This window comes from Chiroxiphia lanceolata, chromosome 12 (assembly GCF_009829145.1).
Source record: "Chiroxiphia lanceolata isolate bChiLan1 chromosome 12, bChiLan1.pri, whole genome shotgun sequence".
NCBI classification, from domain to species: domain Eukaryota; kingdom Metazoa; phylum Chordata; class Aves; order Passeriformes; family Pipridae; genus Chiroxiphia; species Chiroxiphia lanceolata.
In genome coordinates this window covers 15554333-15567961 of record NC_045648.1, presented here as the reverse complement: position 1 = coordinate 15567961, position 13629 = coordinate 15554333, and the positions used below count along the sequence as shown (strand labels likewise).

The 13629-nt window shown below is 48.8% G+C and overlaps 1 protein-coding gene across 3 annotated transcripts in view; it reads right to left on the bottom strand.

Annotated features, from left to right (window-relative positions):
* The window catches only part of ZNF592 (zinc finger protein 592), a 36968-nt gene extending 25633 nt beyond the window's left edge, over nucleotides 1–11335 (bottom strand). The window contains exons 1-3 of one of the 3 annotated variants that reach the window (XM_032699790.1): nucleotides 11165–11335; nucleotides 9830–9941; nucleotides 4853–7170 (exon numbers count right to left, since the gene is read on the bottom strand). In XM_032699790.1, the coding sequence (XP_032555681.1) occupies nucleotides 4853–7162 (2310 nt within the window). In that variant the 5' untranslated portion in view covers nucleotides 7163–7170; nucleotides 9830–9941; nucleotides 11165–11335. Of the gene's footprint in view, nucleotides 1–4852; nucleotides 7171–9829; nucleotides 9942–10141; nucleotides 10440–10831; nucleotides 10917–11164 lie in introns of those variants that run through there. The other 2 variants (XM_032699789.1, XM_032699791.1) reach the window with 2 other exon arrangements.
* Nucleotides 11336–13629: the final 2294 nt, after the last annotated feature.

The following is a 13629-nucleotide window of genomic DNA, read 5'->3' as shown; positions in this document are numbered from 1 at the left end:
CCAACTTCTTCAGTACATCCATTGCCCACATAGCACTCTAACAACCATCTCACTGAACATCAAGAAGATGAGGACCTACTCATTTCTCTACTCCAAAAATATGTGTGCCAGATTAATTTGGCATAAACTACAGCTATTTAAATATCTTTTCTCCCCCCCCCAAAAAATCTTGCTCTAGAACACACCACCACTGTATCAGACCAAACAGACCTGAAGTTACGTGAAACATCTGCTACCACCTTTTGAACATCTGTATGAGCATAATGCCTACATGCAGCACAGCTTCTGGTTTGAACAAAATCCAACCTACCAGCTATTCAAATTCCCATGCTGCTTCCTTCCTTTAGTTCAGCCATGGAAAAGCAGTACCTGCGTCCCATCGAGCACCTCAATTCACAAGCTTGTAAAAACTGCAGAATTGGCCTCACTAGTTGCCAAAAAAAGGCAAAGTCACTGTGATCCGTTATGATGACCCACTCAAAACATCCACCCAGTAAATCCAGTTCTTTCTCTTTCTGAAGTGGGTTATTCCAGTCTGTATCCTCCCTGTAAGATGCAGAGATCCCACCTCCATGTTTGGCTGGAAGGAACTGCCCTCATCCTACACATATTCTTCATCAAAGTAAGCTAGGAAGGATTGCCCTGCTGTACTGTGAGCAACTGCAATCATGTACATGTTTAAAATACAACATTAAGGTCAAGCTCTCAATCATTTCTCTAAAGGTCTTTCCACTCCACCTTCTCAACCACAGCATCATCCCCCCCTCTTCCTCCCATGCTCTAAATCTTCTCCTTTCCCCGCTGTCCAGACCACATCCCTATCTTTCTTTCTTTCTGCAACACAGCTGTGACCCAGCCATGTCATTCTCATTTTGGCCACACCTAGGAAAGTCATTTACCCATTATCTGTCCCATTAAGGTGGGATTTACCAAGACCATGCAGAAATGTAAAACCAAGTATTTCCCAAGCCACCAACTGGGACAAAGAGAAAACCCAACAATCCCCTTTTAAACAGCTCTGGGCAACATGAAAACGTCAAAGTAATTCACAAAGTCATGGTAAGAAATTCCAATTAAAGTGAGAAGTCTTAAGTATCAGCACAGGATAAGTTTTCTCATGGAGCAGAGCCAGCTTAGGCTCTTCCCCCTCTCCAATCCAATCATTCCGGTCTCTTACCACAGTGTGCTTGTCCTTCAGCTTCTGGGTAACTGAAAACATCATATTGAAAAATAAGTCTCTTTCCTGCTACTTCTTTTCTCCATCAACCCTGTTGGATCAGCCCTTCCTTCTTAGCAAGGTGCCACGCCAGTGCCATATGAGGTCCAAAATGGTTTCGGAGTTAAAAGCACCATAACTGAGCACTTCAAAGCCTGTTCGGCTTCTCAAGTTATGGTCACGTTGGATGTGCATGTTAATAATCCAGATTTGGTGTCATTTAACAGAAGGGCTTCCAAGAACACCGATCAAAAATCCACCTGGCTTATTTTCCATAGGTCAGGGGTCTCCACCTTCTAGTACAAATCCAGGTGCTGCAGGTAAATTGCTTTTACATGTTGCCTTCAGCCAAAGACACTCTTTACATTACACATTCATCCACCCTTTCTAAGAATCCTCTGTTTTAGGGACCATCTGGTACCAAACATCTCAATAGTCACAGATTAAAAGCTTTTGGCCTGATACAGTGGGGACCTGCCCTGATACTTCTTGAAGCTCTTCAAAAGGCATAAATTAAGCCATGGTTTTACATGGAAAATATCAGTACTTCATAGTTTCTCAAGGAGGCATGGCAAAGAGTTTGTGCCTGAATTCTGGGATTAAGGAGAAATTAAAAAAATACTAAAAAATTTATCAGAGTTGCAATTTTTTGTTAGCTTTAAGAAACAATGACAATCCCTCTCCATACTGTCGTTTCAATACACTGAGAAAGGCATCAGGTATGGAGGAAGAAATACACACTGTTTTTTGCTCAAATGCATAAAATTATGATAACCACCAGATAATTAGTCTCTTGAGATCTGGGGATGTGATTCATGTCCGAGCTTGCTCACCACTGTTAATACCACCCTACCTCTGCATCCTGACGGATCGTCCAGCCACGGCAGCCTGCTCTGGATCAAGCATCAGTACATGACTGGTGTGTACTGTGGTTTTGTAATGAGAGGTACCAGTAGATAAATGAACACCTTCTCCCCTGTGCACTGGTTTTGAACCACTACTGGGAGGCACTAAAAGATGTTCATTACATCAGTGCCTTCCTCAGCAATACAGTTTCATAGTCAGAGGATCACAGAAGGGTTTGGGTTGGAAGGGACCTTGAAGATCATCCAGTTCCACCCCCCTGCAATGGACAGGGACACCTTCCACTAGACCACATTGCTCCAAGCCCATCCCACCTGGTCTTGAACACTCTCAGGGATGGGGCAGCCACAGTTTCTCTGGGTCCCACCATCCTCACAGAGAAGGATTTCTTCCTAACCTCTCATTTCTACCCCTGTCCCAAAAAACAAGGGTCCTGGCACAACTCTGGAGATGGAAACCAGAGTTTTCAACCATCTAAGAAAGTGTTTGTGAAATCAGTCACTTGATCCTCTCCTACTCATACCAACATTCCTCTTTTTCCTGATCAAAATAGAAATAGTAACCCAAGGAATTAAGTTCCTTAATGGAGAGAGCCAGGGGTAGCCACAGTACCACCTCAGGAGGGGGTTGGCCAGTTCCTGTTCTCCTGTTCCAGGAGTTTATGATGCACATTCCAACACAGCTTTACCTATGGCCTTCCCACACCATGATTAATATCATTATTATGTTCATTTATACCCGATATGCAAAATCTTCATCTCCTCGGGCCTTGTTACCGCTGGGGGCTACACAGTGTGTTACCCACATGAGACAAGGGATGACAAGGCCATCCACACCTCCTCCCCTGGACACCTCAAAGAAGCAGGCATCCCTATGAAACCACCGAATTTCACCCATCCTTTTACTCTCTCAGCCCAGTGCCACCAAACCCCTGCGTTCTGGGAGAAGGCACCAGGATGGTTTCCATCAGCTCCTGTTAAATCCAGAGGCACACAATTACAGGCATATGGGCACAAAGTGTTATTTCCTTTAGAAATGTAACAGCTTTATTGAAACAGATGTTCTGGGAACAGCACGGAGCACCACCGAGCAGCCTGGAGGACAGCAGATATGGTGGAAAAGGACTCCCAGAGCAGTGCATGCATCCGGTGGAGCATTAGCATGGGAAGATCAAACAGGGAGGAGCTGGTTCCACAAGCTCAAAAGTAGCCTCTTTTTCCAATGCTTCTGTTCAGAAAAATACTGCACAAATAATCTCATATCTAGCAGAACAACTTGAAGTGAGAGGCTTAAACTCTATTCTTGGTTAAGTTACAGAATAAATTATTTGATTACAAGCTAAAAATACTTACTATCAGACATCCTTTCCCTCTTTAAGGAGCTCTTGAATTGATAATCGCAGAACAGAAATAGGAAATACATTTTTAATGCCACTGATTAACATTTTAGCTCACTTTGGAGCACTCACTGTATCCCTTCTCCTGGAGGTTTTAATGCCAGACTGCTGACATTTCCTAAAAATGCATTATAGTTGAAAAATAAGTTGGGGTGTTGACAGAGAGCGGTGCTCACTGGGCTGCCTCGGGCAAGAAAACTGATTACGTGGCCACGCTGATCCCTTCTGGCCTTGCCAATTTTTATGACATCAAAACCATTCAGCCATAATCTATTTTTTTTTTTGTGGCTGATGAATTTAAGATAACAAAGCACCTAAATGGGACCACAGCAACCTCAATACTCCTGCAAGCCATTCAAGGAGCACAGAGAGGCTCTGGGGTGTGCAGGTGCTACAACAGCCATGGCAGACACCCGGTCATCCCCCCAAAATGTTGGCACGGAGTCCTTGTTTGTGGAGCCCTTGCACTGGGGAGCCTGCCAGCTTTGCTGGCAGCCAGACCGACCTGGAAAGCTTTCTCCCCCGTCCAAAGAGATAAGGAGAAAGGATTCCTCCTCTTCTTCCAACCTAGGGTTGGTTAATACTTAAACAGGATTGACTGTGGCTTCCAAAATTAAAACCATAAACAAAGCATATGGTCTTCGTACACACTGAAGACCATCTCCTCCCCTTCATCTGGAGGATCCTAAGCTGGAGTTTTTAAGGGGATTCCAACTCTCTGCCTGTACGTACGAGGGAGGTCCACCAAGGCGGTGGAGACCCAAGCAGGGCAGCACAAGAGGAAGGCAGGAAGCCATTAACAAGGCTCTTGAACCCTCCAATCATGGCACCCAAAGGGCAAAAGTAGCCCAAACCAGCCTTCCATCCCCCGTGCCACAGGGCTCGGCTCTTGGACAGGCCCGTCCCAACACACACCTGACCATGCTGCAGCAACAGCACCCAACATGCAAAGCATTACACGGAAGGTTTTGGCACGAGTTCCAGGAAAGGCAACATTAAACTGTGTCAGATCTCCTCCAGCCACGCTTAGAGCACAAAAACCTGTTTCAGATAATGCTCCACTGATCCTCCCCTACTCGTGCACACCTCATCCAAAAGATCTTTGATCTCCAGCAGCTTCCTTTGATACTCAAGGATCTCCAGTCTCCTTACTATGCTCTTTTTACTAGCAAAGGGTAAAAAGAGGGCAAGCAAGCAACACTAAGTGCCTCTTCACACTCACACGTCTGGGCTCATGTGCATCCCAAATCCTCCCCACAAGCACTTTTTTAGGCAAAGTAACTCATTTGCCACCACCATGCCTATTTTTTTCCCCTTGAGGACAATCTTTTTAAACTCAGAGAGATTTAACTAACAACATTAAAATGATGACTTACCAGTCTCTCATTATCTTCTGAGGTTCTCTGGTAATGAGCTGCTAAAGAAGCATAATCCTGCTCCTGCTTGTTACACTCCAAACACTTAAGTCCATGACGGATTAGCCTCTGTGGGTCTGGGTAGAGAGGCAAGGCTGGCTGAGTGTTCACAGAAATCCCCACCCCACCTCCTGAAGCAGCACTGGACTTGGGTGGAGGAGAGGATGAGTGCAAAGTCTGAGGAGCCAGAGAGGCTGAAGAGCTTGTAGGAGAAAGTGAAAACATTTGGTCTGTGGAAATTGGTTTCATGAGCAGCTGAGAACACTGCATGATAAATCCTTTGCTCTTGTGATCTCGTGCATGTTTAAGCAAGCTACACTTATTAAAAAAAAGGAGCATAGTTGAACACTGTGTGCACATGACTTCAATGTGAACGCTTCGCCTACTATAGTGTTGAGTCAGGCTTTTCTCTAAGGCAAACGAGTCCCCACATTCCAGGCAACAATACCCAGAGGCAGGTAAATTAATACTGGTGTCAGGCGGAGGGCTGAGGTTCGGAGTATATATGGGCACCGGGTTGGCACTGTGCAGCACTTTGTGGAATGCCTCCATGACAACGGGAGCAGCTTTCTTGACTTGGTGCACCAGCGGCACCGACATCTGTGTCACCTGAGGCTGGTTCCGCCTCTGCGCCGACGACTTTGCCGTAACAGAAGCAGCAACACTGTGGGGGACCAAGTTGAGATTTGCCAAGTGCACGGCTTTGGGAAGAAGGCCGGAGGAGGTGGAGGCGTTGGACGGCTGCGTCGCCGTACCCTGCTGCTGCCTCTTGACACCCACTTTTATGGCACCGCTGCCGCAGTTTGGCAGCGGAGATAAGGACACGGTACACGTACTGTTTGCAATATCCATCCTTATACTGTCTGAGTAAGGACTTGTTACGTTTGACAGCTGGATAGCCACAGCAGCCCCATTTTTGGTTGAATTCCTGCCAGCCTCACTTTCCATAGCTGCACTAGTGTCAGGGGATGGGAAAGATTTGATAAACTCTTCAGCAGAGGAGGTTTCCGCAGGTGACTCTTCTGAAGATTTGCCCAACTCATCGTTTTCTGGCAAAATTCTCGTTACAGTCCTTTTAATTTCACCAGAGGATGTCTTGATAGTCTTTATTCTAACTTTGGGAATAGCTGGCGGAGAGCCAGCTGCCATGGAAGGAGAGCCTTTCCCGCTGCTGTCACTGCATACACTACGAGGACTCTCAGGTTGCTTGCTGGCCTTCCTGACCACCTCCAAGGGGCTTCGGGGACTCTTTGGTGACTTGGGCATTTTTGGACTTCCCTTTGTCCCGTCTTTAAAAGGACCAGGTTCCTTGGTAAGATTTGGCTGATCGCCTTTTGGAATACATGCAACCTTTTTGGCCTGAAGAGCTACTAATGCTGCCACACAGGATGACAATTTGGAATGAGTTGGCTTTAACCTCTGCCGAGGTGGGACTGACACGTTCAGCTCGGGCACAGACCCCTTACTGTCTCCTAAATTATTGCGAGGGAGGTCTCCAAACACCAAGCCTTCTCCAAGAAAGCTGTTGCTATCTACCAAGTCCTTGCTTGACTCCACAAACCTCTCTGCTGCTTTGTCCTGCTCTCTCCTGCTCATTTCCAGCCTATTCTCTGGCTGGCAATGGATTTCCATCTTCTGTTCCTTTTTACAGTACTGATCAAACATGCTTAATTCAGGCTCTGGCACCTTCCTAAGATGATCCAGGACTGAAGCTCCTGTCGGTATATACATTGAAGGCGGTGGAAAATAGGGAGTTTGGGCATGTTTGGGTTTATCCCCAATACTGTTTTCTCTGAACGCATCCTCCGGTTCAGGGCTGGAAATGGGGCTAAACTGACTAAATGTTGGCAAAGGCTCTGACTTGGACTGGTCCAGTTTATCAGAGTAACCTCTGGAGCTGTCACCATTAATAAAAGTTGACTCAAACTTGCCATAATTATGGACTAAAGCATGAGCCTCTGCTGGCAGATCAGACCCACGAAACCCGTTGTGTAACAGACCGGTTCCGAGGTGATTCCCCTCCTTTTCTGCCTCAAAGGACTCCTGGCGACTCGTGTTCTTCACGATCACACTCACAACAGGCGCATCAGAGGGAGGCAGAGAGTGGGACAAGGAAACGTTCTCATCGATGCACATTCCCGACGACTTCAGGTGATTCTCAGTCTCCTCCCCAGCTGATGGGATGGTCTCCTTGGCATCCAGGCTAGTCGGGTCGGGGATGTCAAAAGCAGCCAAGAGGTCATCAAAGTCAGGGGTTTTCATGTCCCCCATGATGAAAGCTACAATTAAAAGCACAAGAAATACTTTGTAAGGTACATTTCCCCCATGGACAAACTTTGTAAGACTCATCTGCATCAACATTTGTGATAAAAACCACAGCTGCCCAAAGGCCAGTTATGGGCAGAGCTGCTCCCAAGCAGCATGGTAGGAAACAGCATCCCCTTCTCCTGGGATCCCCAGCAGCAGAGCTGGTACAAGCATGACCTTTTACACAACACCAAGCTCATGGAGGGGACATCTTTTCAACCTGTCAGGTGCATCACTACTCCAAAACCAGCTGCTGTCATAAGCCTCAACAGAAAAGGTTCTGAATTACATTAGTACAGGGGTTTTTGTTGTTTGGTTGGGGTTTCTGTAGAGCTAATTGCTGCAGATCTCTCAGCAGATTCTCACATCTGAAGAACTCAGCTGTCCTTCAAAGAAGGAAGGCAGGAGTAAACAGGTGCCCCAAGAGAAACAGGCCTGAAAAGTGAGATGACTCCCTATTCTGAGCAAGTTAAATAAAAGAAGTCTTCAGTAAATATTTCAATACTGCAGGTCCAAGCAGGGTTATTTGAAACAGAGGCAATCCTTAATTAGGTAACCATGTGAGGCAAAACTGCCCAAAGACAGAATAAAGGACTGTATCCAAATCATCACAAAAAATGGTGTTCCCAGCCAGCAATCTCTTCCTAAGCCCTCCAGAAGGGAAGTGGGGACTTGGACACTCAACACTGTGACCTACTACAGCAATAATCAGCTCTGATGAGATGCATAATGAAAACTGACAGCACAGTCACTCGAACATTTGTGTTCACTAATGTCAGGAATACTGTTTTTCCCCTGTTAAATCAAAACATTTTCAAGTTGGTGCAATACAGAGACTTCCCATTCATTTAACATGTTTTCCATTTAAAGCCCAAATGTGCATGCATTGATGTATGCTGTATGTAGGGGAGGGGAAAAAAAACCCTGAAGAGTGTCAACAAAACTATCAGGGCACCAGTTCCTGCTTGGCAAGGAGCACCCACAGGCAAGGTAAGTCGTGCCACGCTCACTTGACTTGGGCTGCAACAGCTGCCAAAGCCAGCGGCAAGAGAGGGAGACAGAGAGGGTGGCAGGATTCCAGGAGAAGGGGGAAGAGCTGGGAGCAGAGGTGCAGGCAGAGAGGAGGACCGTGGGACAAGACAGAGGAAGAGAGAGAAGCTGTGTGATGCCTTCCCAAAAGGCCCCTGATTTAAGGCTGCTCTCATTATTTACAGTTGGGTTTAAAAGTTCATCAAGCGTCACATTCAAACCAAACAAAGCTCAACCCTTCTGGCCAGGCTGCTGGAATGGAGAACAACTCTCTGGCCATGAGAAATCACTTCAACCTGGAGCACAAGGACACAGTGGTCTTTGAGCCTTAGCTCAGCCATGCCTCCAGACAAGTCCCAGAGGTGCTGCTTTGGTTAATCTACTGCAAAACACTCTATGGAGATTTACTCGGCTTAAGAGTGGCTTGCTGTAGCTGAGCTTAAACTCTTTCTGAAATTAAACCACAAATATGAATGTCCACAGAGGGCTGTGCAAGAATTTACAATCACATCCCTCGAGGAAGCGCAGCTGGGTGTGACATCCCTGGAAGCCCAGATTATCCATACACTCCACATCCCAGCACTCGATAAGGACTTCGGGAACATCACAGATTACTGCAGTTGGCAAAGGCATGGACCTGAAACTTCCCCTTCCTTTGGGTGGGAAATCTTGTGCCAGCTGGAAGAGAGCTAGGCACCATGCAGCTCCCAAAATTTCTGGCACACAAATCCTTCCGCAAGGAAGACACTTCATCCTTAACCTGGCAGGCTTGAGTTCTATACAGAGATAAAGGAGCCTGCCAATCACTCCTGACTTTCCCCTTCCCACTCTGGAACACCTCTCCGCCTCTTCAGGCGAGGGTGTTTTAAAATCTGAGACAAAATAAATCCCAGGTATCTGCAGCATCCCCAAATACCCTTTCCTTGGAAGAAACCTTGCATTTTCAGAAGCTTTGTGTACATCTTTAAGTTCTGTAAAAGGCCAACTTACTCTCTTTGCTACCCTGGGAGCACAAGTTTCTACTCAAGTATTTCTCAAAAAAATTGCATCTTAAACTTGTCATACACAAAGCTACAACTTCTCAAAATAAAGCAAAATTTGAACCAGATTTTAGAAAACATGCATCTTATCAACAGAAGTGATTTTTAAATGACATAAATGGTGTTAAGTAAAAATTTTAAATTTATCTCTGTTCACAGACAACAAACAGAAAAAGGATATTAAAGGAAATTATGTAAACTAGCTCGTGAGGAAAGCTGAAAGTAAAGGCCTTTGTCCTTACTCCATCCTTCTTGTGCAAAGGACTTAAACCCCAAGCTTGGAATCTAATGAAAACATGGAGGTTGAGATTGGCAAAGCAGTAGAAGAGGTGAATAAAATGAGCAAAGAAGGACTTATAGAGTAGAACACGTGTATTTCAACGTGCAAATCCAACCCCACTATAGCACATTTCTCCACAGTTAAGGAAACCTAGAAGGCTCCAAGCCACGCAAAAAAACCCTAGGGAAGGATGTGAAACCCCAGGGCCTTGTGTCATGGATCAGCTTCCAAGTTGGGGAGAGGCACCACAGGACCCACATCCCACACTCGCCCCATACAAACCTTTAGCTAGCGGTGCTATTCCCAGGGACCTTTGGAGACTGGAAGCAGATGCTCTGCAGCTCCCAAACCAATGTGTACCATACTGTTCAGGGAGGAGGTTTGAGATTGCCACCTAGTAGGAAAGCATGAAAACCCAATTACACCAAGGAAAGTAATCATAGAACGGCTTGGGTTGGAAGGGACCTTGAAGACCATCTAGCTCCAACCCCCCTGCTGTGGGGGATTATTTATCATGAACATTATCACTAAAAAATATTGATAATTCTCCAAAACAGCAGTGTACAAAGGAAAACATTGCCAAGGACTGCTCACACGGGGCTGGTGTCTCCGGGAGGGGATGCAGGGACTGTCTGCCACGGGAATCCCTTGGGAAGGCAGGGATAGCAGGAGCCGGGGAGCGCGGGGAGGGCAGGGGAAAGGGGGCACCGGCCGCACAGGGGCTGTCAGGGCTGCGGGGAGGGGACGGGCACGGGGCAGCCGCAGCGGGCCGGGGGTTAAACCGGAGGGGTGGCTCAGTGGCAGGCGGGACCCGGGGCTGTAACACCCGTGAAAGTTTCAGGAGCCCGGTGCGGCTCTCGGTGCGAGCGAGGCCGCGGGGGACTCGCCCGGCCCGTGGCACCCCCGCACCGGCCCCGGCCCACGCCGTCCCCACCCGAGACAAAGGCTCGGCCCCGCCGCCCCCCGCGCTGACAGCCCGGCCCGGCCCGGCCCGGCCCCGCCGCACGTGGGCCGCCCGCCCAACTTAGTTTGTGCCGGCGCCGCCGGGCCGGGCCGCCGCGGGCGCCGCAGCCGAGCCGGGGCCGGGGGGAGGCGGCGGCCCCGCGGGCCGGAAGAGCCGGTGTGGGCGCGCAGGGCTCGGTGCGCCGGCGGCGGGGCCGCCCGCCCTGCCCGCGGGGCGGCAGCACCGCCCGGCCGCGGGGCCGGCGGGAGGGAGGGAGGGCGGAGGGCAGCGGCAGGGGCGGTCCCGGCGCAGCCGGGCCCGGGCGGGCGGGCAGGACTCACCCACGCAGGCGGCTCCTCCGGGCCCGCCGGGCCCGCGCGGCCTCACCCCGTACCGGGCACCAACGGCCGCAACATGGCGGCGGCGGCGGCGGGCGGGGCCGGGGGCGGAACGGGGCGGGCTGGGCACGGCGGAACCGCCCCGCCTTCCCTTCCCTTCCTTTTCCTTCCCTTCCCTTCCCGCCCCGGCCACAGGGCCCCGCCGCCCCCGGGCCCCGCCACCGCCGCCCACGCCTCAGGGAGGCTCCTGACAGAGGCGCCCCCGGGCCAGGCCCGGCCCCGCCGCCCCCTTATGCCGCCGGGCCCCGCGCTCCTGCTTTTCTGAGGTTTCCTCACCCAAAACCTGCCCCGAGAACGGCTCAGTCACCGCTCGCTGTCTTAAAGTCCTTCGTCATTGTGTCCCTGGTGCGGTTTGCCCGCAGTTACACTGGTTGACCCGTGTCCCAGAGCGAGGATACGGGGAGCTCCAGCCTCACCCCGATCCCTGCGGAGGTGACGGAGCCAGTAACCCCTTGGGCCGTTTCCAAACACAGCACGGACAGGGAGATGTCTGGGATCAGTCGCCGAGGGTTACAAAGGGCTTCCATCCCTGATAACCTGATGCCTTCTGCATCGAAATTACTAAAACAGTAGATTTAGATTAGAGATTACAGAGAAATTCTTCCCTGTGAGGGTGGTGAGGCCCTCGCCCAGGTTGCCCAGAGAAGCTGCTGCTGCCCCAGTGCTGGAGTGTCCAAGGCCAGGTTGGACAGAGCTTGGAGCAACCTGGTCTGGTGGAAGGTGTCCTGGCTCATGGCAAGGGGAGGAATGAGATGAGCTTTGAGTTCCCTTCCAACCCAAACCATTCTATGACAAGCTTGGGGGATGAGAGAGAGAATGTTTATTCTTCAACCGTGTCCCCTTTGGGGGAGAGACATGGACATACTGAGTCCAGCAAAGAGCCAAGAGGATGATAAAGGTGCTGATGATGAAGCAGTTGAAGCATCTCTTGTATGAATAAAGGCTGAGCGAGTTTGGACTGTTCATCCTGGACTAGAGCAGGCTCAAAAAGGGGCTCATCCATGTCTATTAGAACCTGCAGGGAGTGTGCAGAGAGGATGGAGCCAGGCTCTTTCCAGTGGTGCCCAGAGACAGGACTGGAGCCCACCCACTGATACACATGAGAAAATACTTTTCCCCTGTGAGGGTGACCAAGCACTGGCACAGGTTGCCCAGGAAGGCTGTGGAGTCTTCATCCTTGGAGACGTTCAAAAGCAGTCTGGATTTTCTGAGCAACCAGCTTTAGGTGGCCCTGCTTGAGGCTGGACCAAATGACCTCAGAAGGTCTCTTCCAACCTCAACTACTCTGTGAGGATTTGCAGCATTTTGTATCCAGGTGTGAATATGTCACTCTTCCATCGTAATAAATAAACAAACAGTATTTCTTGAGGTTTTCTTTCCTGTGTCCTGGCATTTTAACCACCTCGCCCTGGTACTGGGTGTACAGCATTGGTCAATTATTTCTCATCTGGTTAAATACTTATTCTTTTATTTGTCATCAATCCCATGGGCAAAAAAATTTCTTTTTTCTAACTGACACATTGTAGCTTCACATCTTTGATTTCTGAATCAGTGTCATCACCCTTCTCCTTTTGGAGGCGATAGCCAGTTTCTCCAAACCAGCAAAAGCACAAAGGGAGTCACAAAAAGGAAACATTTTCAATATTGCAACTGTTAACCTGTAATTTTAGCACATCCCTGTGAAAAGCTCTAAGTTGTACTAGTAAGACAGCTGACATTTGTTACACAATTACTAAGAGCTGTCACAGTCCTGAACAAGTTGTGGCTTGCAGGAAAGCTGTGGTAATTTGAAGGATTGTGCTAATTAAGAAATATAATGCTAGTGGGAATTTAGCTCCATCCCAGATGGCCGAGGAGGAGAGTCAGCCCTGGAGTGGCTGGGGTCCCTTTCTCAAGACAGCAGAGACACAAAATGCACTGAGGAGAGTCTATATCCTTCTGCATCATCTAAAAATCAATTCCTTTTCTTATTTTTAGTTGAATGTGGTGACTTGACAAATCTGGAAATAAAAAAACCTTCCTTTTTTTTTAAAAAAAAAAAGTTTAAATTTGTCCCTTTAGACTTGTTTTGTAAATGTTGTGGAATCCCCATCCCTGGAATTGTTCCAGGCCAGGCTGGAGGGGGCTTGGAGCAACCTGGTTTAGTGGAAGGTGGCCAGGGGGTGGAACAAGATGGGTTTTAAGGTCCCTTCTAACCTAAAACACTGTGTGATTCTGTGCTTTGATGTGGAAAGGACAAAAGATGTGGGTCTAGGGAACTGATGTCTAGAGCAGCCTCCTGGAGCTGGAGCAGCGTCGGTGGGCCCCCCTGTGCCCTGGTGGCACCTCAGAGAGGGAAACCCCTGGATGAAATACTCTCAATGTCCAGCTGCATCTGAGACCTTCACTTTTAATTCTTAATCTGCTTGGGGTTGTTGGTGCTTGCTTTTCGGCTGAGGGAAAATAGTTCTTCCCAGGTGCTGGCTGTGTCGGAGGGTGTCTGTAGGTAGGCGGGCTGGCAAGGACGGTGAGACCCATTTTATTTACAATACAAACATCACAAAGTCTGGAGCACTCATGCCCAGCAACTGTCAGTTTTCACATCAGCAATTCATTTGTTTCTGTCAGAGGTCAACGTTAGAGGGAACTACCTTGAACTGGTTGCAAAACTTGTGTGTTACAAAACTATAACTAATGTTTCAGAAACTCCAGGGAAGGTTTATTATTGGCAGGGTGAGAATGAATCCCCAGACACAAACATT